Source organism: Mizuhopecten yessoensis, unplaced genomic scaffold (assembly GCF_002113885.1).
Source record: "Mizuhopecten yessoensis strain PY_sf001 unplaced genomic scaffold, ASM211388v2 scaffold2417, whole genome shotgun sequence".
Lineage (NCBI taxonomy): Eukaryota > Metazoa > Mollusca > Bivalvia > Pectinida > Pectinidae > Mizuhopecten > Mizuhopecten yessoensis.
Window position 1 is genome coordinate 42,261 of NW_018404536.1, and position 26,332 is coordinate 68,592.

At 37.8% G+C, this 26,332-nt stretch overlaps 1 protein-coding gene across 5 annotated transcripts; it reads right to left on the reverse strand.

Annotated features, from left to right (window-relative positions):
• Window positions 1-963: 963 nt before the first annotated feature.
• On the reverse strand, window positions 964-25,853 carry LOC110445922 (GATA-binding factor 3-like). Of its 5 annotated transcripts, none has more exons than XM_021490794.1 (6): window positions 25,696-25,853; window positions 22,983-23,387; window positions 18,929-19,414; window positions 15,917-16,074; window positions 9,620-9,745; window positions 964-3,276 (listed from the first exon to the last, which is right to left on the reverse strand). In XM_021490794.1, exons 2-6 carry the CDS (start codon window positions 23,188-23,190, stop codon window positions 2,863-2,865), a joined length of 1,392 nt encoding a protein of 463 aa, XP_021346469.1. In that variant the 5' UTR covers window positions 23,191-23,387; window positions 25,696-25,853; the 3' UTR covers window positions 964-2,862. The 5 variants fall into 5 exon arrangements, with proteins under 5 accessions (XP_021346469.1, XP_021346468.1, XP_021346470.1 ...); XM_021490793.1 differs by lacking the exon at window positions 25,696-25,853 and adding an exon at window positions 25,523-25,628; XM_021490795.1 differs by lacking the exon at window positions 25,696-25,853 and adding an exon at window positions 23,810-24,020 and having other exon boundaries at window positions 15,917-16,062.
• Between the last annotated feature and the right edge of the window lie 479 nt (window positions 25,854-26,332).

The following is a 26,332-nucleotide window of genomic DNA, read 5'->3' on the forward strand; positions in this document are numbered from 1 at the left end:
ATTTCATGTAGTCTATATAATAACAACTGATAAGTTTTCTTCTGAAGTATCCTTTTGCTATATATACATAATCCAGTTATATTAATTGCATCTCCTCGCAAATTTTGCAGAATGCACTAACTAATTTCCGAGTGTATGTTTTACGAACAATAACTAAATTCAAAGTTTTAACCTTAATAATATATGATAGCCGAAGTGCTTATTGTTTCTAAGCATTAGATAGCACTTATTCTATTTGCATTTCATTTTTTATGTAATGTAAGTGTTCTTTGTTTATCTGTGGCTCGATAAAGGGGAGGATTGTCCCCAAGATTCGACAGCCTTATGTTGTCTACACAGTTGTAGCCGACAAGATTCCACCATTCGATACTGAATAAGATTGTTCATTTTCTACAATAATTCAATAAATATACTTATTTGTATTATCCTGATCTTGTATTAGTGTGACAACCTCTATTATTTCATATCTGATAATTCATACTTTATAGTTACTAGATATAGTTATCGAGTAGTATTTCTCTCTGTTTAGCAATGAATTTAAACATCAAATGATGAATTTGCGCTTTGTTCCTGCATAAAAATGTTTCAATCATATAACTTATCAATGAAATCACCTTTTTTCAGAACAAAATATTTTTAAACTAAGAATGTCTTCACAATATAATGATTATATATTTAATATTGAAAAGGCAATATTTTGTATCTCACTGCAGTGAGGAAAATGTGTATACCTGAACATAACAAAATGGCAAATTGTGAAAAGTTGTATATAATATCTAGTATAGTCATATCAAAATTAACACATGATTATTTAAGTTTAAATTTCAATAGCAAAATTCCATGAACTCACACATATTTTCAATGTGTTATTCCTAAGATATTTTTTATGTATTTTTGTGACCGAAGCTGTGGGTTTTATCTAAAAGAATACACTAAATAAAAAATACAAAGAGAGTGAATTTTGTTTATTTGTTTTTTATTTGTCATAATGGAAAATTCTGATTTTTATCAATTATACATTATCATTCATTTAATTATACACGGCATAAAACAGCAAAATATCTAACAATAATTTCTGTATGTTCACAATAGTGAAAACATGTACAACATGGTCAAATCATACGCTGTTTCAAAACTGAAATGGCAGAACAAAATAAAATGACATGTTGTCGATTTTCAATTATAAAACCAAATCTTATGGAAATAAATAATACAGCAATATAATTTATTGGATGGGCTTTGCATTTGATTTTTGTTATAGATTAAAAATATTGCACATAGTTTTATTTTCGATTAGAACATATACAATTTGATGTAGTTGATGTACGATTTTGACCATGCTAGACATACAACATTCCCCATACGAAGGCTGCGTAGTAGCTCGCCATTGCTGTCCGCCTAGGACGTGGAATGTACCCTGACTGACAACAAACTAATCTACCACTGTACACTGGATTTCAAGTAGATCCGTTCATTGATAAATACGCCTACAGAAGTATAATATTTGAAGGACGAATTTGCCCTCCTGTTTTACTCTCTTTAATTGCTTAATGTACAATGTTATCAAAAGGCACGCATACAAAATTTCTGTGACACTTCCACCAATAACAAACGGGAGCGAGTCATAATTACGATGACGTCACTTCAATCTTGAAAGTGCATCATCGCGATGACCGCACTCCATATCTAGTCTAGCACTCGGGATATGCCTGATCCTTACAACACATTAAATCCTATTTAACCGTAACCAGCTCAGAGTTGTGGGACTAGAAATCGAGCTCAAGTATAATTATAATTGTTATATTGATCACTGTCTTACTCAGTACCTAAGCACACCACTCTCTCAACCAACGATAATAAATAGAATATTTACAAGTGACATGAAATCTCAAAATGCAATGAAAACAATGGTCATTTTACTTATATATATTGTTAATTGAAAAATTCTCATCATTTGAGCAAAAACACAATTCTGCACTTTAGCTGAACGCAGTCTATTAGTGTAAATTGTTAGCAGACCAAACGTCGCGTGATCTAGTCTTACTATAAGTAAACCCTTATTAGGCAACAGTCATTCAACCAATCCACACACTTTGTTCATAGGACAAGCACCATTTAGTTGACAATGTACCGGGGCCAATAACAGTCCTTTTCCATCTCTCCATAACAACACAATTCAAAATGGGTTTTTTGAAACGTTGGAGTGATCGGGACCTACAGCAGTCCGCCGTAGCCTGTGTAACGTGAAATGCTGAGGTCGGGACGCGAGCTGACCCCTCTGTGCGGTTATGGGGCACCACTGGGTCGATTTACCCGAGAGAGTTCCTCCATGTCACCTTCACAACGACAACACATATCACTACCTAGATTTACTGTTCAAAGAAATCACGTCAGGGTGAGCGCTGGTGAAATCGGAGACACGGATAGAGTCCAGCATTGTCATAATCCGTGGCAATAACAATATTTCTATGCAGTGGTGGTTCGTGACTGAGATCCTTCCAGGGTAGATGAGACGTTAGCACGCATTCGAAACACCTATGTTGTCATTTCTCGGGATTAGATGAAACAGCTCTCGTATATTTTTACTCGTTACCTCTCGTGAGCGAGGGTATCATATGACAGACCGTGTTCTGTCCAAGGGAATTAGGTAGAGTGTTTCAAGCAAAAGAAAAAACGCACCGGTTCACGACTTACTAACGAACACACTCTCCCACTAGACCCTAACGCTCCAGCGTAGGCCTCTGGAGGCCGGAGCGCCATCCATCCCGAGTACGCCATTATTGACCCCGGCCTGTGGTGGCCGGAGTTCGCGCGTTATTGTTCACGTGCAGTTTTCGGCAGGTTAACTTTGACCGATCACCTTCACGCCATCGCCCCAACCATATTTGTCGTCGTAGATAAGTTCAGTCCAGATGAAAAACCTGACGATGAAATGCTTGGAATACTTGAAAATGACGATGCAAAACTTGATGGTATGGATGATGAAAAGTTATTGAATCCTCCTCCAAGGCCTCCGTGGCCAAGACCGCCTGATCCCTGCATGTGAGACGCGCCCGGTGAGATGTAAGACCCGCCCAGAGACGAGCCACCGCCCATGTAAGTTGGCATCGGGGCGTGCATGGCGTTCATGTTGGGGTGGAATCCGCCGAAGGTTTTGTCGAGCGGTTTCAAGAAGTCGGACATCTGCATGCCCTTTCCCTTCTTCTTACTCTTAGTTGACATTTTCCTGTTCCTCGTCTGAATGCCGTCTTTCTTCATAGTGAGCGGTCGGTTAACCTGTAATGTACAAACAAACAAAGCATTAGTTACTAGGTCTGTAACCAGCATCACACCGTTCACCACTGATATTTACACATCTCATCTTTAGCTACATTTATGACGTTTCCCGTTACACAACACTGAAGAACAATGACAAGTTTCATATAACACAGACAGAGTGTAACTCCAACAACAACTACACTACACCAAATCAATTTGCTTGTTTTATTAACTGACAGCCCTGATTGTTCGAACCATTTCTCAAAGAGTCAAACTGCCAACTCGGTCAGATTCTTCACATACAGCCCCACGGTAATTAAAACATAGTTCTCGGCTCTCCTGGCCGGCCCAGATGTCGGACCCGCAGTCCACAGCCGGGACAATGTATTTCAAAACACATCGATTTAGACTTATATTTTACTTTTTATTTGAAACTTGGAATCATTACCAATTACGTCAGGAAAACGCTAATTTGTAGTTATGTTTGAAGACAATGACGTATCGCGTATACACGAGAACAGAGAGAGGGATGTGAGGAGACGGGGGCCCGATGCCAGAACTACACAGAGAAATTACCGCGACATGCCTTTCTGAAATGTCTACAATGGAACAATAACTGCGTTACAATGTCGGAGTCTCGCGGGGAGCATTAGGGGTGAGGGAGTCACACAGTAAAGTATACCATGTCAGGGAGTTGTCACTTTGACTTGAAGATCATTGGACTCTGTCGACTTGATGTAATGCGATTTGTCACATAGATTGTCAGTGGGGCAGTGACAACCCTCATCCTAGCCACACACGGAAAAAAGTTTGTTCGCTGAACCAGAAGGCCGATACAATGTCCCTAAACCAACATTTGCAGTAACTAAGCACAAAGCTGTCACGGGTAACTAGAGGCAAATCCCGTCTTTGTACGAGATCCGCAGCCTAATTATCTTAAGTGATCATCATGTGTGTTGATTGCCCTCTGCTAACGTGTGGTCGGTGCGCGATTGTCGATGAGCAGCCATTTAGCTTTGTCAGGTAGCGCTACCTCATGGTGCGGTAATCAGGACGGTTCGGGCCATGTTTATATCGGGTGGACAAAGGAAGGCAACACCAGATACTTAGATCGTTACTCGCTGAATAGAAAAAAACGATCGTCATTTTCTGCCAGGAGACATCATTTGCCTTCCTCCTGTGGGAGCACAGATTGTCATTTTAATCCAGGTTTAATTTTTATTACTAGAAAATTCACCATGCTTTTAAGTTACAGTGCTATAATTTCCTCTTGGCCCATTGCCTGGGAGTTACAAATATTCCATATGGAGAAGAACTTGATTGATTTTGCTTGGGAGAAAATGTTGGCATGGCAGTTCGTTTTAATCCCCAGAACATAAAACCCTCGTCATGACAAAGTCTGATATGTAAGTAATAGTTACATATCGCTGATCATCGCGACTGTGAATCGAAAACCAATCACCGACTGACTTAAAACCCAAGCTCCGTCTGCATGTTAATGCGCTCTACCTTGCCAGTCACATTTGATAAATTATTTTTTCCGGAAAAGCCAATAGTTTTCCCTATAACAATCGATACGAGTTGTATTGTTCTTACGACCGCTGGTTATACACGGACCACGAGCAGTCAATCCCAACTACAGTCTGAACGTTACCTGGTGGTCGAACAGACATTTTCGCAATCCTTATTCACAGGCATGTGTAAGGCACGGGGCTGCAATTAATTTGCTTCCGAAGCCCAAAGAGGCTTGCCGTGATAAAATGGTGGAGCTTTCAACCATTATAGCAATCATTTGCGCCAACATAATAGTTTACTACTGTATCATAAAAACGAGGAAGGGAACTATACACTGAGAATAGTGAAATTTCCAATAGGGAATCAACATCTATTTTAGTTACATGTTTATTTATATAAGACTAGGGAAATGTTTACATATACGTTTTCCAGTTAAATCAGTTTAAAGAGAACTGAGTATTACGACTCTGGCTGTGTATACGTCGCCAGAGTCGAGACAGTGTCTGTCCCTATTCTGTCACAGCTATACTTTCTCAGTCGGTGGCCTCGCTATCGCATAAATCTCCAAATAAATCCGACGGGTTCGGAACCTTCTGACCGTGAAACCATGATGAGCTATAATTAGCAAGAACTAACTGATAACGTAATTAATAGCGAGCTTTTCCGTGAATAACTTTCCCTTCCACAATACATTTCATATAAGGCGAACATAATTATGTAAGAAACCAAAATTAGCAGTTCAACGCTCCGAATTAAATGATCGGTAAATTTGTTTTCAAAGTATAAAAGTGTTTTTGTTCCATGTATTACATTTAATTTGAGATCAATGGTAGATCGTGAATGCCGTGTTGCGGGTATGCATCGAGAGGCGGGTAATGACAGACTGACACGAGATTTAAATCAGATCAGGTGTGTGACCTCCAGATCGTATAGTAAGACTGCAGATACATTGCATGGGAACGTTATTTGTAAATTCAACTAGATTTTTTTCTATTTATAAAAGTTAAAAATGTCTACATCCGATACACAAGTTGTTTCTGTATGAACTTCCCACTCATAATAGAACGATGTAAACGGAGAGAAGCTTGCTTGTATATTTTCTCAAAAGCTATGCAAGTTATGTACTTCATGTCGCCACAGAGCTGAAACCGGAACTGCCGCAGTTGTTGGCCTTAGTGAACTCTTCAATGTAGAGAAATCAATACCGTTGTTTGAATTTAAAAGTAGACAAAATTGAAAAGGCAAGCTCTCGACAAAACTGGTCGGACTATTTAGTACTCTGTGACAGGTTGTATGGAGGGAAACTAATACCCCTTGGCTGTTGCTTTTCAAAAAAAAGGCCTCATCGTGTAATTATGTCATATTCCCTATAGAAAAACTGATCACTAAGGCATGTTTGTAGTAAATAAAACATTGCAATGATTGGGTTGGAAATAACTAGAACTCTTTCGAGAATAAAGGTACAAAGGTGATGTACACCAAGGGCACATGAGAGTTCCCTTCTTAACTAAGAGAAGAGACCGAAAATTGAAATCCAATCGACCATGTAAAATGTTTATGCCGACTCCACAGAGTCTGTTACTTTCTATCGTACATACTTATGTTGGAATTCCGTCCTTTTGATCCGGTCCACATTTTTAAAGGGTGGCGACTTTAACCTTCAGTACGGCATATTTCTCTGTACTTATTTAATGAAATGAGATTTAACTCTATGTATTACAAATCAAACACACTTAATTGTGTTGTCTGTTTCGCTTTCTACCCGACCACCAGATCCTGGGTCAGACAGCCCCGCTAGGCTATTGTCCTCCTCCATTCTACAATTCATGGTGGTCACTTCCTACTGTAGCCGACATAATGGTTTCGGGATATGTAGAAAAATTGATTATGTTAATACTTGTATATAAGTCCGTAATGTTAATGTATTTAATGGAAGTTGTTCTGTTAGAAACAATGCGATGCTCACACGTATAGCTCAGTGGAATGCCTACCAGACTCACACCAATATGCGCCTTGCTTATAAATGTTTACAGCAACTGTTACGGTAAGTTCGAACCTACCAGAGCATGAGATTGCCATTTGCAGACTTCTATAAATCTATCCTGCCTAATATCTATATTTGTATCAGTGTTGTGATCGAGTTACTTATCAGTTCTGTAAACAACCTTGGGATTTCACTAGTGTTACAACCCCTGTTCACAGATATAGATATAAATCATATTTGCTCATTTAGCTTGCTCTAGCTGCCACTACTGTGGGCAGGTGAGGTGAGTCCCAGTAACATCGGCCTATCGCCTGTCCCAGGAGCCCACCAACCAGGCCATCTGACCGATCACCGATCTCTATCTATTATTGATCATTATTGATCTCATCCATTTTTAATTTTTACCTGCACCGTTTGTCTTACAAATGACTGGCGAGCAAGTCGTGGACGTTGTTAATGAGGGTATATATACTGATTGGTGGTCTGACTCGTTTGCCGTTGATTTCTGCTTTGTACAATTAAATGTATTGTCAACTAGTTTGATATGATTACTGAATGGGCATTGTGACTAGACGTGCGGGGCCAGGGAAATACAGCCCGTGTTAACATAAAAAATGGATGTGTCTTATGTTTTCCTGTCAGTTTATTCATCGATGTTTTATATTTTATGATTATGATCCGGCATCACTGATGTTAGAGGCGATAAGACTAGACCTAGCGATAGCAGTCTTTATATGGGATCCCATGAAATTATCAATTATTACAAGTAAACTTCTTGTGTTGTAACACACCGAGTCTGGATTGCATGAAGCTAGTCTCTCCAGGGCTATAAACTGTCCCCAACTCCTAGGTGGATTCCGGGATAGTTTTCTACGCCAAACACTCTAGTCATTAGTGGCATGATAGTTACAGTCTATGATGATGAATTACAGCAATTTTAGGTCATGAATTTATGCTAGTTATTCATGCAAGATCGTTTCAATGGTACAAGGTAGAAGCGAGGATCGGTGTACGCGTTCCGTGATTATACACGGAAATAAACAAATTAATAATTTCAATACGTATACAGACACCAATACAAAAAAAAACCTCGAAGCAACTAAAATGGATATTAATGAAATGTCTACGTCGGTTGGACAGAAAACATGTAAAGGTATAGGAAGCTCTCATAAAAGCCCGTCTGTCACTAGTATCAACTTTGACAAGAAAATTGGTGCCCAATGCCCGATTGACAGAGGTATGGCGCTCGGTCCGTGAAATACATGGTAGAGACACGCTATGTCTCTTTAGGAACATAATGCTAGATATCTTAGCTCGCAGCGAAACTTTGGAAAAGTTTACTGGCTGTCGACATAGCAAGCAACAAACGTTAATGGTAATGGGGATATGGTTTGAGACAGGAGGGACCCGAAGGTGCCAGGCACGGCAGAACGACTTCATGGCCACACGGTCACGCCCGATTACCCTCAGAAAATGGCGACACCACTTTCATCTATAACGTTTAAGTAGCCTCATGACTTTCGAGTCCTCTGCCTACGTGAAAGTGTGAGCTGTTAATGCGATAGGGGTCCGAGTTGAGTACAAATCCTTTGTTCGCCACAGTAGTGTAAAATTGAAAGTCAACCAAAGATAAACACACTTTTTTGCTCCAATGAATTTTACAAAATTGAGAAATGATCTTATCGAAATTGAAATCTTTGAATTAAATTTTTTCGATGGTTGATCAACCATTTATATGGCTGAAAAAGTATGTATTTTTTCTTACGAAATACAATTAATTTAAAAGCTGTATACAACAGTTGTCCTGATAAAATTGCTCTATATTTTTTTCAGGTTTTATGCAGGATTTTTTTCGATTTTTATGACAAGTGACAGTAATTATTGTTCATGATTGAGCGCACAAGATAAATGTATATAAAGTCTAATGTATATTCTGTATTCATGTCGCGATATATTTAATGCATTAAATACAAAAGTGATATAGCTTAAAATTTGAATTTCTAATACATAACTGAATCATATAGTACGGATATGAGCAGTGTCATAATTTGTACAGCTATTACTCAATATCTTTATCTTGTAAATTAAAATTAAAATATTTATTCTACTTAAATGTTTCAAATAAAATGAGTTATTCTTAACAAAATATTTTTCTTCATTGAATATTGCATCTCTGGTTAACATTATAATGTTCTATTTTGTTTGCATGTAATAAATATATTATTTAAGGAATATAAAGTTAAATGTAATTGTAAGAAGACAATTGGTATTGTATAGTGGTGTCTGAGCCTTGTGTTGAGTATGTACTTATCTACAAAAGCTGGAACCGGTCAAGCGCACAATAGAGTTTGACATGTATGACATATCTGGAAGTTTTCAAACAAACAAGATTACATATTTCTGGAGGCAAGTCTGATGGCGAGTCTGATAAGTGACCGGTGGTCAGTATCAACCCTGCAGGAACTGACCACAGAGTACCAGACTTTTGACTCACCGGCGAAATTTGAGAGATAAAACAAAACCGTGAGCCATGCACAGCTGTGAGTTATACAATAGAAACCCTGTTTTTGTCAACTTTGATTAGGTCTTGATTTTGGATGGAGCCCTGAAGCAGTGGGCAGGCCTTGCAGGCTCGTGTAGGATTGTCAGATACACACCCTAAACATGTAGCGCCGCCATCCGGCCGTTTTTACTGACATTACTCCCACCCTTTCCCACCTCAGGAATGTTTCACGCCGTTAGAGTTAAGGCAATTTGACTCTTTTAAGAACTTGGTTCAAAGCAGATCATCTGAAAATTGCACTATTGGATATTTTTTAAGCATAATGAATATTTTTATGATCAAACAGATTTGATACTTACGTTGTGGAGTTTGTAGTAGAGGCCACAAGCGTTACACACGGGATCACCGTTAGCGTTACGCCGCCATAACGTCGTTGTTGACGTTCCACAGTTGGCGCAACTTGTTCCCGCTCTTCTGGCTGCTGACTGTAACAGAAAACATCAAATTTCCATTATGATAAAAATATACAAGTATTCGTTTGATCTAGTACTGAGATTTATTTTAAAACCTGGATGTGTGCGATGATAATGTGGTGTGTGGTAGTAGCGCTAGATTTTCCCGATAAACACTTCACACGTTTGGAGACATCAGCCGCGGTATGATTCATTAGAGGGTACTGATAATATCGCAGATTTATATTTCAAATACAGTGATGATGACAATTTTTTTATAAATAAAACAGATCAGCTATTTACTGCTATATTTTATGAATCATTGTACGTTGTAAACGAAATACTAATACAATCTGTTCCTAATAGGTTTGCTCCCAACAGCAACTATTTCACATCTGTTACAACCGAACATCAACATTTTCTAACGATCGGCTCGATTTGTCTAATGAACGGTGGTGATAGAGAGGTTTTAGACTGTTTGATAGAGAGAGATTTGACTCGGGTTTATTATTGTAGCGCAATAGACATAGCGGGTCTGAGCTCGTGTTTACACACAAAGTCCCTGCCTCGCGGATAGCGATGTCGTGTTAGTTTATATAGTACGAAATAACAAGAAAATAAGGAAACTGAGTGTGGCCGAGTTATCCCAGGGCTATCACTGGTGTTCTGTGGTGTAGGTGTACAATACGTCGTGGTATATTTGAGATATCCGTTTCAATGTACATTCTAAATGAATTTCAGGGCGAGGCAATGATCTGTAACACGGAGCTCTACCCCTTTAGCTACAACGACTACTCCGCCTAACTGACACTCATGGCGCCCCTAATGCCGTACCGAGAGAATACACGAGCACCCTCCGGGCCCACTGTGTGACAGAGTATTAAAAAATACATATTTGAATTTCGTATGTAAAACGATAGTAAAATGTGTATAACCTTCAAACCACTCGGCGCCTTTTACCTGTACATGGCTTTTAACAAAAGAAGACGGAAACCGCACGCCTTCTTACCCTCGTTTGACATAAAACCATACAAAACCCATCTTACACACACGCTCCGATCTTTGTTTTGTGGCGGAAGATGACAATTCGTGACAGTGACCTGTCTGCCCTATGCTCACATCAGTAATGCGGCGTAATCTGAGCGGAGTGCTACCGGGTAGGGTGCACGCTGTACGGAGGCAAAACACAAAGACCGAATTGTTTCAAACCAAAATATTTTTATAAAAGCAACAAGAAGACAAACACTATTCATTTCATTAAATTGGCAAATTCCCACCGCTATAGGAGAGGTAAAATGTTCGGGGCTATAACAGGCTACACACACAGCTATTATACCTAGTTTCCAAACTGTCAATAGATGCTGTTAAATGCCTGTTTATCCAGTTCAACTTCTTCAGGGCTTTATGAACACTGTTTTCTATGAACAGCGTGCTTAATTTAACAAACTAATATTGAAGGAAGGGTATTATGCCGTTCCATAGCCTACACAAACTACCCTGAGCTTCCCATAATTACAACTAGCCTATGGCCGAAGATAGTGAAACATATAATTACTGGTTTTCTTTTCCCTCCATTTTTTTTAGAAATTCTTGTACTAAAAATATTAATTTTAAAATACAAAAAAATACTGAGGACTAAGACTCAACGTGGGACTGGTATTCAAAAACAGAATAAAAATATGTATAATTTATCAAGAAATGTATATTCATAAGATAATTAAATTCAGTCATGTAAAATAAATTAGATGTCGAGTCTATACTATGTTGACTACTTTGTAGACGCCGCGTTATGTCTATAAAGTGTTGACGTTTTCTTATTAGCGTTATCAGTGACTAGTGGAGCTGTAGACTTCACCATATATACCACCCAACGGGCTCATGGTGATAGCCCACAACGATGATAGAAATTCAAATGATTAGATTTCAATCGAGGCGTAATCAAAACGATAATTTAATACCAAATTGTTCAAATCGTCAATTTACAATCTAAAATCGAGGAATATCATCGACAAATTGTACGATTGTCCCTTCCTGACAGGTTCGGAGCGATACAGTTGTGTTGGCTGAAATAGACAGATCCCAATTATTCGATTTGACCAAATCAGATGGCACGGCTCATAGATTGGTCGGTACCTCATCTACATTTTTGTTTAAATTGAACGAACAAACAAACATTTGTATTCGTTCTTTAGGCATTGATCACTGGGGCTGAAAATCGTGGTCTGTTTCGTAGTTAGATGTTGCCGATATTATTTAGTCCATATCTAAATTGGAGCAAGATAAGGCGTATACGATGACATAATTCACTTCAAACAAGCTCGAGCAAGGGTATTGTTTGACGTCACGATTAAACGTCACGGCTCGTGGAGTGTCGTTGTATGTTTCAATATGTTCTAATGGTATTCCGAGACACATACGACCCTAGTATCTTCTTTCTTTTGAATGTATCGAAATGTACCACTAGATATAACGATACGACCTAGGCCTTATAATGCCACCTTATCTCAGCCATCTGATTGTTTTAATTCGTTCGTATACATAAAGACTGTTCTTCCGCGCTAATCGCTAAATCTTGCACCTCCAATCTCTTATCTAGATCGGTAAATATGCCATCTTTGGTCTCAGCTAAAGAGATTCGAGTACAAAGCCTTGTTCTAACTGATCAGTCTGAAACAATGGCATTCAATACGCTATTTGCTCAATGTTGAATTTAAAGAAAATTGCCAATAGATGATCAAATGTATTTCAGTCGTGTTGTTTTAAAACATAATATCTCTAAGGAATAAAATACCTGACATTTAACCTGTCAAACGGAACAAAATATTTATTTCTTTTGTTTAAGAATTTTTCTTTGTTCTTTTTCGCGCTGATCATTAACGATAAATTGTAAGGTTGATACACAAAGTTGTTTGGTTCACCGTCAAGATACCTATCTTATATAGACAAACAAAGTGAGCCGTGCCGTGGCACAAGGATGGCATATTGGACGCATTACAATTCGTCTAGTTTTATAAATCATAACCCGGGGCCTTATAATTTGAACTCTGTCAGCTGAGAAATTAAAAGAGACTCTGCATTCCCTGCCCACGGCTCGATCAGATAATGTACTGATGTATATACGGACATAACGCAACAGTACTTTGCCTGGAGGACAATACTCGCCAACTTTTAAATTCAGTTCTTTGATTTTCCGACTTTAATATAGAAATATAAAGAATCAAAGACTAGCGCCCCATGAATAGTTGAAATATAAACAGTAGCATATATCACAGGGTTTTTACGTAATGTCACAGGAAAAACGCAAACATCGACACCTAACACAGTACAGATACTATCAGGTCAATGTGACAAGTGCTTTATTGATACGTAAATATGTAATGAGATTTTCAAGATAAAAGTCGGCATTCTAAATCGTTATATCATGAATTATTTTTATCGTTTTTTTTTTTAATATGTAAAGCACAGAATTTTTTATTTTCTAGTTTTGATAGCTTATTAAAAATAATAATAAAACTAGCAAGGACATATAGACTGAAAAAAAGAGTTCGCATTTTCATAAGGACTTAATTATTTACGCCTGTATTTAGTTGTTGTCGTGAGCAACCTATATAATGGGTTAATATCGGTGATAAAGGTGATATTTCGCCTATGACAATATAAAATATTTATGTTATACTTCAGTATCCGTCACTTTGATCGCAATATTTAACTCCATTATTTGACTACAATTTCGCTAGATATTATGCTTTATATCGGACATGAATTCCTTATTGATCAATTATTCATTTGATACAAAATTCTTAGCAAGACATAAAATTATTATTATAAAACTCAATTTATCAAGGATTGGGTTAAAAATAGTTATATATTTATAGGGATACACGAGGAGCAACAACCTGCGGATTTGAGTGATGCCCTCCTATGCTACGGTGGCATGTTATGAATTTGGGGAGTGCTGGGGTCGGTGCCAGCAGGCTCAGCTTCCAGGTTCAGATAAATAAAAACACTGACGGGATTGATAGTTTCTAGTTATGGGGAAAATAGAGGCAAAGCCTATTAAATATTTCTTCCAGGACGGGGGTGATTTAAGTGGGTATGTGTAAACAGCTGGTCAAGGAATCAAATAGCCACAGATATGTAAACTTGACCAGTTCATCCAGCGGTGTCATTGAATTTAGAAAACATGTAGAAATCTTTATATGCTGAGGCTAACGCGATAACGATGGGGGGAGCTGTTCATTTAAACTCCATTACCTACCGATTAGTGTGTATATACATGTGAATTATCCTTCGTATGACCGATTCAGTGGAATTCAATTGCTTTATAAAAACGGTATGAATTTATATCAGTTTTCTTTGTACGCGGTAGTGTTTAGCCACGCCTTCAACTGTCGAGTAGGGCCGAGAGAGTAAAGACGTGGAGGACCACCTCCATTGACGACTGCCAAGTAGGCTCATCTTAAGCACCCGATTTATTTGTATTATCACATCAAACCAAACAAATGAGAAACAGGCGTATCAAGAGTTTGGTTTACGGTTGTGTCCCCACTAATCCTTGTATCAATACCATCTAAATTTCCCACCTCTAACACTCGTCAAGGCACGTGCCGTTCACCTCACCGTTATCTCATTCAAAAGAAATTTAAATAAAGTGTTAAAATATATATTGTTAAAAAATAAACTTTAGATCAATAAGAAAGAACTTGTGATATGGGATTATGATAACTGTATACATAAAGTTAAACTGTGTCGTCTGCAGTGTGAGTAAGAATGTCCAGCGATGTTACCAGTCTGCGTAAATCAGACCACAGGTCATTATGGTTTTTTAACACAGCCCGGTTTTCTTAGTGGAATTGTATTCCTGAAGCCAAACTGAAAGTGTTGTAGTAAGTCCAACTTTTGGTCGGCGCCAGGACTGGTAGCCCAGACAGGAGCGCCCACCCACCGCTGTTTTCGTGTAAAGGCCCCGCTGTCACGAAAAGGGAATTCCTCAGTCAACCAAGCAAAAAACACAGACGCCTGTGTACCTATTACTTCATGTAATACTGCCTACTACGTCCAAATCTTCCTTCCTTTTCATACATGTCCTTTCCTAACTCCACTACACAAACATTTTATAAATATATTTTTTTCTTGATTTTTCTCTAAGTAACCATTGGACATGAAGATTTCCCCCCGTTTTATCAGATTTAAAGAAAACAAAGCTTATCTTTGAGGAAATATTTATGAAGAAATGGCTAATGTTATGTTGTTGACTGATCGATCCGCCGTTTGTAAATCCCCTGCCCGCCGTACAGTGATCTGTTCAGCGAATGGGCGTTTTTCGACATGCATATATCTCGGCAAGGAATAAACTCGAGTGAAAATAAACATATTCGTTGTGAGCTGACAGGGTGTTAAAAGCTGTGGGGAATATAGGCTGTCTCGGTGTTATAAAGTTACACCCCAGTGTCTCTATTGGTAAAATCACGACCGTAAACGCCGACACACATGGCGTTGGAAAACACATGTCATTTATCTTAAAATAGTTTTAAAACCCGAACGGTACCGTCAATTAACGTAAATGACGTCATAATATTCACAAGTCGCACACGGTAAAAAAAATCTATGTGTGAAAAGGTGATAGTATTTTAATGTTTTCAGATGGTTTCGCTTGCTTGCGTGTTATTACTCGTGGGAAATACTGTGTTATAGCATCGTCATTAAAATTGTAGTTCCCGTGGCCGACCGAGTTCCACTCGCATGGTTTAGTGTATCCGGTAGTGTGACATGGTACTGGATACTACTAGGCCTTGCCTCAAAGAGAATGCAAAACTTATTCTGTCGTTATGGCTTTTTTAAACAATTAGTTCGGCATATGAATCCTAGTCGGAGTATATGAACTAGTAAAATATAAATCAATTTTTATACTCGATTCATTAATTTTATATGACGTTTACAAAACTCAAAAATGAGTAATCAGGTTTGATTGATGCAATATCTTTTAAATTTTCTGCTGTTGTTGTCGTAATTAGTGTGATGATAATTATATCCGGGCAATAGTTACTTTAAAACTCCTAAAAATATATCTGTATCCTGGGACGTTTAAATATGAGAAGAGGGACGGTTTCATGTTTGTTGAGAAATGTGGGGTGTTTTGAGGAGTGTAACGGTACTGAGGTGTGTGTGTGGAGGAGGAGGGGACATATATCAATATGTACTCACCAGGCGTCGCTTAGGTTTGATGAGGGGTCGGTTTTGTCCGTTCATTTTATGGTAGAGACCGCATGCGTTGCACAGGTAATGTCCTGTCCCGTCCCTCCGCCACAGAGGTGTGGATGTTGCCCCACAGTTTACGCACTCTCTTCCTTCTGAAACAAATACTGAAAAAGGTAAAACCTCTGTAATTGGGTGTGTAAACAAACAAACAAACAAATACACAAATACACATCAATAAGAACAAAGAGAGACAGACAGTTAGACATCGTTATTTAACATATATATATGATTTTATCAGATAAATAACTGCTCGTTTTTCATTATGACAAAGTGTTCAGTACTTGACTGTCTGCAAATGCACATGTAAAATATAGAAGCAGTTTGTATATAATCATGAGTGTATTCATTTAATTGCTGTGCCCATAAGGAGGCAAGCTATCATATAGCTCACGTAACCAGTCATAAGTACTTTACAGAGCGGAGCCGGATGGCGGAGCCGGATTGTGTTAGGGTGGCCAGGTCTGGCCGTCGTGACAGCCACCTGTCGCCAGTAGTACTTGACCCACAGAGCACTAACACAAACTCGTACGTTTCTCTTTCTACTCCCCCTAATTAGCAGGCTCATAGCCATAAGCCTCACGGCTCGACCACTACGTTTAATTTTCAACGTTTTTAAAGCAAGGGTGTCGCACCCAACCGCGCACCAGGGTACGGGTCAGACGGACGGGCACGGACCCCATGGGAGTCGGAGTCAAAGACAAATGGACGGCAATGAACACCAACGGTGACTAGAGTCAGTGGACAGATCTCTTCTACTTTTATCAGATTAGTAAAAATATCTATAAATACTTTCGTATAAAATATTCATTAGAGCAAGTCGATCTCATTCAATACCGAGGCCATGACAAACAGGTGTTTCTTAATACGACCGTCTTAAAACCTGGCGCGACTTTTCTTCTTTAGACTTTAGTGTTATTTGTTTAATCTTAGCACGGTTAAAATACTCGGAAGCGAGCAGAGTACATGCATGATTTATGAAAGAATTAAGGACATATATCACATCATAAGATATGTTGACATAATTCATTTTCCTATTCAAGAAAAAAAATGATTGCATAAACGTCTATTTAACTGGAGTAACAAGCATATCGGTCAATTACTGTATTGATGTACGAGTATGTCTTTGGCAGTTTAAGGAATTTTGCCTTTTTATTGCACAAAATTCGTTCTTTTTCACTTTTTCATTTAATTAGATAAATCCGCCCGTAACGTAAATAGAAACATTAGTGCGGTGTGTTTACTGCAACGGGATACAAATGGCCACGAGAACGCCCCATGTTTCTTGTACATATTTATAAACAGGTATTGATCACAGCACTAATCGCTTTTTCGCACATGGTCTTCGTATATGTTATCGTTTGTTTTTATGCAAAACGTTATTCGTACAGAATTATCAATGAACAAGACCGAATGGCTCTGACAATCCGAAGGTAGGTTAGATCATTACCACGATTTGTAGTAGTATGTTCCTGTACTAACAACCGCTGGGATTAATAATTATCGATTCCAAAGTTCACTTTCAAAGAAATGTTGATTTCAGCAGATGCGTCAATGCGTTGTTAGAATTGGAAGCGTAATGAAGGGTTCTTGTTAATTATTTATAGTGTTGTCCTAAGACTTGGATTTGCTCGCTAACCGAAGACAATGTGTGCATACGGGTACCTGTCCTTTCCATTAACACTCTAAACTGCAAATTTTAATGTGAGCTTCTACTGGAATAACGCTTGATTTGGTAATGATGACATTATTTTTAATATGAAAAAATATACAATTTTAATACCCCGATTATTTTTATCCAATGAAATAACTTCATTTTTATAAAACACTAATAAATATGTTTTGTAATTTTATTTGAAAAATGAATCGTATATATTGAGTGTAGCGAAACCTTTCCCCACTTACTGCTGTCACTAATGCTAACAGGGGATTCTCCTCGCCATTTTACCCATGTAAATCAATTAACGGGCCACTTACACGTTATGAGGCGAAATCTGACTAAGTATATCTCGCCTTCACAAGCACATTCATTTGTAAACATGGTTTTCCCCTTTATACATAATTAGAAACAGACTTCACGCTAACGGGCAACATATGCTTTTTATAAAACAACCACTATGATATTTCATAACGTACACCTGATGTTGTGTAGTGGTTATGGTAAAACAATCATCTGAAATTTAGCCGGATACTTAAACAGTGCCACACCCGGAAAACCCATATAATCAATTTTTTTTTCTGTGGGAATTAAATTATAGATTTAAGAATACTTTTATTTAATACTATTTTGATTGCAAACTGTTTTTCTTTATAAAAAATATGTTTGTATTTCATTTCGTATTCATAATAATATATATAAATGTTTATTAAATTAGGTCGACTTAATCTGATTATAAATGTAGTGGACTTCCCCAGCTCACGTTTATACTATTTGTCAAACCAACTACCGGTCCCCCCGCGTGTCATCCGGATTATCCGGAACACCTCGAGTGTTGCCTACAATTTTTAAATCAAGGACATGAATACTGACTAAATGTAACAGGAAATTTTCTTAGTTTTATCTGATGCACGCCTAAGTAAGACGTCCATCAATATTGGATCGATGCCGTGTTAAGTCATTTCAAAAATAGAATCTGCACTGAATATAAGTATCATTTAAGCAACTAAATTTATTCTTTTCTTCGGCCATATTTCTACCAATACATTAAACTGTCCATTTCATGAATTATTGCTGCATCTTTTTCAGATGATTTGTTGTCCTGTGTATTGTGTGAAGCAGACAATTATTGCAGGACTGGTCGTAAATATACTGTTCATACATACTCCATGATGAAGCGATTTAACCTCGATATCGAAATTAAAATCTGAAAGGATAAAAACGTTTTTGACATTTAACATATTAAACGAGAATATTCCCAAAAGGAATTATTAAATGAGATGTGAAATTATAAGGATATTTACCTGCACTTGACCTTGTCTTTGTGCGGGGTCGGGATAGAGCGGATGTGGCTTTAAAAACACTGGCGGCGTGGAACCCGAGGGGGCCGCTGGGGTACTCCGAGCCCCCAAAGGATGGGTACGTGGGGACGGGATGGTGTGCGGTGTGACCTCCCCCATGACTGCCAAAGAAAGAGGAAACATTTTCCTGGGGTTCACCGTGCTTGTTGTGTGGTGGTTTGTTTTCCGGGGTGTATTCTGTCGAGGTGGCCACGTTTTCCGGGGTACCGTCCTTGGGTGGAGTTGGCGGGAAGTTGAAGGAGCTGGATGCATTTGAGGTAGCCGGATGTACCGAGAGGGGCGCGGCCGGGTTGGGGTGTGACAGTGACTTGCCAGTAAAGGGGCTCATCCACTGATGGGCTGCGTGGGGCACCATGGACTTACTGTCAGTCAGCCAGCTGTGTAGGGGGTTGTGGAAGTGTGGACGACAGACCTGACTCCCACCTGTAACTAAATAAAATAAAACAAATTAGTATCTACCTCAATTACATTTCAAAATATAAATCATTGTAACTAGTGGTTTATTCTTATAAAAGGAAATTATTCTTGTAAAACATATATGTGATTTGATAAAATTTATTTCGTAAGTATGCAGGCAATTTTGAAATTATTCAGTATTATATAGCAGCGTTTTAGTTTTATTTTGTTTTTTAATTTCGTTGTTTTCTATAGAGGCTAAACTTGTCTATGGGGTGTCCCCTCAAACTCATTTTTCAAGCATGAATTACGGTTGTTAGGTATAACAATACAACATATTTCATTAAATGTCTGCATTACTAATGTAATAGAAATCCAATCGAAAAGGCAATAAATTAAGTTCCGAATTGTTATGTCGTGTCTCCGGAAGGGATAATGATATTTTCCATTTTTAAAATTATATTACACGATTCTTAGCTTTGATTCATTACAATTTTTTTATTATAAAATTAAATAGTGTTTGGATTTTTCCTAGAATTACCTTAAACTCCTAGAGTGACTGTAAATGATCTATAGAATTTAAGACAAACATATTTCATTTCATTAAAATGTTCCACTGTTATCGAGTTTGTGTAAATTAATGTCTTTTTTCGCTAACTAAACTGTCGCATAGCGTGGAAATATATGTATATAAATTGGGATGTAACATGCTGAAATTTTTAAAATTGATTCAAAGTAGAAGAAGGAAATGTGAATACGAAACATTTATATTCTAGCCTAGAATTAATTTTGTAGTAAATGTTGTTTTATTTCTAACATTATTTCGTTTGTACAATTGTAAAAATTCAAATGATTCCGTCCCAAGCTTTGAAGTATGGCGTGTCAAAAGGAAATCAGACCTCGCTATCAATAACGATTGTTTGTACACGGTTACAAATTTGTTTCTGTGAATATTATGAAAATATTTATTACATTCGAGATATCTAATTTTAACATTAACCGTGTGATAAGGTGCATGTACACATGCCTGTACCAGTTCTCACTGACACACACGTTTTTTTTTCAAATATGATTTATATTTATGATTTTATATCACAGAAATATTTATTCTCAGAGTGTTTAGACAAGTTCTCCGACTAAATTAATTGGCAAGAGTCATATTTCGCACTTATATGAAAAATGTGGCATTTTTTAGATTTTTCATTTTTGACCTACATGGGGGTGTGTAAAGGGGGGACTTGATGGATAAATCCCACGCTCCAGGACTCGGTTTTAGGTTTCATGTATTTCTACAGGAGCACATATCTCGGTGCTGTTCTGTGTTTTCCCCTTTCAATTGGTACAAGACAGACCAGTGGAAGCTTGAGAAATGTAGTGGAAAAGTAGGAACACATTTCTACAGTAAGATTTCTACCTTTAAATTGAGGCAAATTGTCTTTCAATTAAATTAATTGGTGGGTAATTAGAATCAGAAGAGGGTCTGGATTTAGGGAGGGAGTACCAGACGGGTTTGCCTCCGTGGTCAGAGCCTAATATAGGGAGCAGGGACGAGACAGGACGGGGACGGGGTTAATTGGCCCGCCCATGGGGAGATCGCTGGGTCCCAGGGAGTCAGGAGAAACTAGTGTTCAGCGGGGGTCCAATTGGGCACTATAAAGCTATCGCTTTGCAGCTGAGACAGCCGAAACTTTCACAACCTACAGTAATTTGTGACAGCGTCTAAAAACGTTTGGCAGCAAAAACATCTGGAATTCCAGAGAGAGTAATTAATAAACTAATTCTAATACATCGAAAGGGGCCATAGAAATGACAGCGAAAGTTGGTAGTTGAGTATAGAGCAGATTTTGATTTAGAACAGTAGTAAAAGTAACAGACAACGATATATTTCTCCACGGAAAATGTTTTATACGATTGGCGGTAAAACGTCGCCGTGAATATTGAGGAATTCATAAATGTCCTCTTTATATGTCAATTGTTTTAAAGTCAGCTATATTTATATAGCGTATTTAATTTGCCGTGTAAAACAATCTGAGAGTAATTGCCGGAGAAATTGAAAATGAAACGGTATCCCATGCGCCTGACGGGGCAGTTAGGGGCTGTATACTTAGAAGTCAGAAGCCGAAACAGTTGTGCTGACAAACTACACCTCACTGACGCCGGACCGCGAATTATCACATACCTCCTCGACGGAAAACAGACGGCAAATTAAAACAATTATCTAAAGCAGCGATTTTCTCTTTTTTTTGGTGCTAAACCAACACATTTTGTGAAAATGTCATTTGTTTTATAGCGTAAAAATATTGACAGTGGTTTCTTAATAATATATACTGAAAAATATATTTACCTAATTCAACAATACGTAGGTTTTAAATCTTATAATAATAATAATTTTATTGCATTATACTTCAAAACAAATAAACATATTACCTGTATCTATTTTGTTTTTGTTATAAATAATATAAAAAGAAAGTGTTTTGCTTACCTATAGCTTACATAATTTTTTAAGTTCTTTAAAATGAAAAGTTTTGTCATGAAGTCAAGTGAAGTTAATTGGTAGGTGGCTTTGGTAGAATTTTCACGATTACACGTTTGATTCAACACAGGGAAGTTTACACTCGGAACAAAAATTACAATTGATCATGCTATACTGAAATTAGAGACCTACCGTGTATATAAGAAAAAGAGAATTATACAGTAGTCGGCTAGTCGTTTACAGTTGTAGGACTTCATGGAGACTACTGTAAGAGTTCAGACTAATTCACGGACCAGATCGAGTTCAATCGCTTCCGTTTTTCAACAGTCTCTTCACCCGAAATTAGACACACGTGAAGTACAAGCCGTTAGCAATGTCAAAACGCTTCAGAAATAAATCTGAACATTTTGTATACGTAAATATCAAAAGTCACATGTCTGGGGGCACGGCGAAAATGTCTGTATGTTTGTACGTCGGAGACAGGTGAAATCCGCTGTGACTATTTTACAATCCGATTTGCTATTTGTTTTTCTTTCCGCGATTTGTCAAAAAGAGATTAGACTTTAATTCCTACAGTGCTGGTTTAACTCGCTTCATTTAAAATATATCATACAAATATTCCTGCCGTGAACGAGACACAGAAATGTAAATGTTTACGTTTAGAAAACTAAGTGGCAGACCCGGGTAAACTAGACTTCTAGAGGGAGACGGCGAGCCATGTAATATATGTGTATGTGTATAAATACATATTTTAAAATAAACTAGATCTACTTGAATTTTAATGTGTATCACATTTTTTTTTCACGCTTACATCTCTACGCATGAGAAGAATTTTATATTAATTTTCAAATTAAACCAAAACGTTTTCACTGCAGACATACACTCTCTTCTCTTTAATTTCATATCTTATAAATCAGTAGACATACCTAAAAACTGCTAAATTAATATTAATATAAAGGTACATTTGACTTAATAATTAATGTAGTATTTATTTAAAAAAATACATGTTTCACTAAAAGCATAATATTTACGATATTTTAAATAACCCTTCATAAGTCTGAAATATTATTATGCTTTGATAAAATCTATCTGATAAGTCGTTATCAGTAGCACAACGTGTAAGCTTACCATGAGAAGGTCTGTATCCCATAGCCCGGGGGTTGGGATAATATCCTGCTGGGTTCATGTGGCCCCCGTTAGAGTCCAAAAAATGGGGGGTAAACATGTCCCCGATATCCTCTGATGGCAGCAACCCTGAGGTGTTCTCGGGGTAGTTCCGGGGGGCCTCGGGCCCTCGCAACCAAGAGGCAGCGTGCTGCTCTGTAGGGACCTCCATTGTAAATAAGCAAATACACAGTAAGTCACAACAACTGAGGAAAATTTACTCTCAAGTCCCGATCGCTTATCTTCAGATGGTTGGTTGAAGATTTGAGTAGCCGTGTAAATATCCAGTGAGGGTGATGTGAAGTGTCTGTATGTTAGGAAGTCCTCCCGTGGTCTGTCCAATGTCTCAATATCACCAACTAGTTTAATCTGCAATAAAATACAATAATTTCAATCAGATTTGTAATCATAAACTTTATCTTACCGGTCATCACTCACAATAAATCCTACACAAAATCTTCGCCGAATTCTTAAATAAAATGACATAAAATTAAATAGTTTAAGAATAATTCATTATGCATGCAAGAAAAAAATGAAATTATCAAAAATCACATTTTAATCTCAAATCGTCATTGTAGTGGTGCCGTGTTGTTCGGAGGGCCCCGTTATAACAGTAGTAGATAAGGTGGCGATGATAAGGCCCAATAACGGTTCACGGATAATGTTGTATGTATCAGCGATTGTATGATAAACATACAACCCGCACCACGTGCTGTATGTATACATACGTACGTACACCTAGGGATTAATAAAATGTTACGATGAAAGTAAATATATATCTATATACGCACATTTTACAAAACTCAAGGCTATATGAACAGTGTAAGTTTTCCAAAACACTGCACCATGCTGTAAACTGATGGGTATCATCCGAGTGCTCGACAAGTCCAGTACGTATAAATAGTAGTTTTGTCCGCTCAAACAGCGATGTTAAATGTGATCCCGAATACAAGTACACGTTGTTTCATGAGTAGATTCGCAACATATTCAATTGTACGACGCCGGTCGTTATACCAAAAGAGACTGCCGTGGCGCGACAACTGCTGCATTGGCCAATCACAGCTCACGTTTCATTGTTGCGGTTGACGTAAAACATAACGCCTCCCTAGGCCCCGCCCCTTCACCGCTATACACAGTACACATGAGTGCGCACATAGAATTCAGTTTGCCAATCAAATAAATGGTACAGTTCTATTGCAGGTTGCCTTCCTCCTTAACAAGAAATGGGCGGAGCTTGATTAACAATAAACCTACCGTTTAGTTTATGTAGTCCAATCATTATACACAGACTTAAAACAGTTAACCACGCCTACATTCATGTACAAGTATTATCAATACCTCAACTTTTTATTTCAAGTGAATGATTTGAAATGCTAATGCAACTCTTTTTTGTACGTAAAATGACTTGAGATGGAAAATAAACGCGTACAAGAGAAACAGAGCGCTAAGCTCGCGTCCACCCTCCGCTGAATAATTACAAAAGAGGGGCAAGTTTAGCTGTTACCGGCGCGGTCCTACCCTGTTATCACTGGTGATAAGCCCTTCCAAAACAGATCATTATTCCTCCATCTTTCACGGCGCCCCTCCCGGATATCGAAAATTTATATACCCAGCTACTCATCATATTGACAATAATACTCCATCACTTTGTACGTCATGATAAAGTAAATATAATAACAAAATAAAAAATAAATATAAATAAAATATTTTTGGAGCGTATAACCACTTACCGTACATTACTGTTTTGTATATTGACATATTAGTCTGTGTATTATTAGTTTTAATCATTCCGTATATTATAACACTACCAGCTTTCTGTCCATCTGTGACCTATGTTTGATGGACCCCTACGTGGGAATAAATTTCACATTTCTAGAGCCTTTCATCTTCTAGTCATATGAGAAAAACAGACTGACACACGAAACAAAGCTGTTCATAAATAACGAAACAGTTTCCTGATCTCTCAACGGAATTAAAACTCGTAAGCAGTCTGCCATGGTTTAATGGCACCGAGTTCAAAAAACGAAAAAGAGAGAAAATAAACATTACAAAATTCGACAAAATTCTGCTATTTAAAGATTAATGCAAACTGTATGTGATAACAATTACTATGAGCGGAGTATTAAATTGACATTGAGAATGTACATATTTGGAATTTAAAATCTAAAAATGACTCATAATTATGCAAACGATTTTGTGATTTACACATAAAAAGGGACGTATATAGATACATTTTATAAATAAACACGTACTATCCACAAACAAGACATTAAATTTAATGCAACAAAATGGGGATTAAGTTAATGTATTTTATAAGAATTAAAATGCAGTGCGGTATGTCACCCATATTATATGACAGAGAATAAATGTGGGCTGACGTAATTTAAAGTACAAAATATATGTGTATTACTGGCACCTATTAATATCTGTATTACTGCTTTCGTTGTAAAATAAAAACTGATCGATCTGCGATGATATGAGAGAGGGGAGCGGGGACGACTTACCAGGTTGGATGTGAGGAAGGTTTGTGATGAAGATCCTAACTGTCTGTCCTATTAATACCCGAACTGATTAGGTTAACATCCAATTTGTCACACATCCAATCAGCGTAATTACACGACGATTAGAGTAGGTAACAAGGCTATCTCTCACCTGGGGTGTCAGTAATCATGTTTACCTCTGATAGGCTATCCCTCTTCCACACCTAGCCATAGGAAATCGACGTTTTCGAGCAATTAAATATGATAAGTTTGTCATAAGCCCCTGCCCCCGGGATACACAGGGCACCGAGGGTGAGCTATCACGGACCGGCGGGCAAAACCGTTGTGTCAAGATTGGATCCAAATGAGAAGGAATTGACGGTACTTCATGCCTTAATCTGCAATCATACACACGTCATAACATAGCATAACAAATATGTTGGTTTCCATATATATTGTATATAGTTTATACCGCAGGGCCCTTTTGGTAGACTGCACGATAGCTAGGAACCCCCTCCAAGGACGGGAACAGGTCCCGATACAGGAGAGATAACACGACCTAAGTCATGGGCTGTATCACGAGCGCGATCTATGAAACCCAAGGGTAGTAATCTAACAGCACAGTCAGTGACACGTATTTCACGCGCCGTCATAAATACGGCAGTATGTTACGGTAAGGTTTATTATTTAAAATTTTAACACATAAGTATAAGGAATATCTTCAACCAGAACTTATCAAATATCAAACCCGTATCAGATCATTGTGAGATATAGCAATTTCGTTTATTTGAGTCGGTGGTCTACCCTTCGATTATATTAATACGAGATAATACA

Excerpts from the sequence above, each read along its gene's own strand:
- LOC110445922 (XM_021490794.1), bottom strand. The coding sequence starts at position 23,190 with ATGGAGGTCCCTACAGAGCAGCACGCTGCCTCTTGGTTGCGAGGGCCC. Across the intron at positions 9,746-15,916 it reads TCAAACCTAAGCGACGCCTG|TCAGCAGCCAGAAGAGCGGG; the intron begins GTGAGTACATAT and ends TTTCTGTTACAG. Across the intron at positions 3,277-9,619 it reads TCTACTACAAACTCCACAAC|GTTAACCGACCGCTCACTAT; the intron begins GTAAGTATCAAA and ends TGTACATTACAG.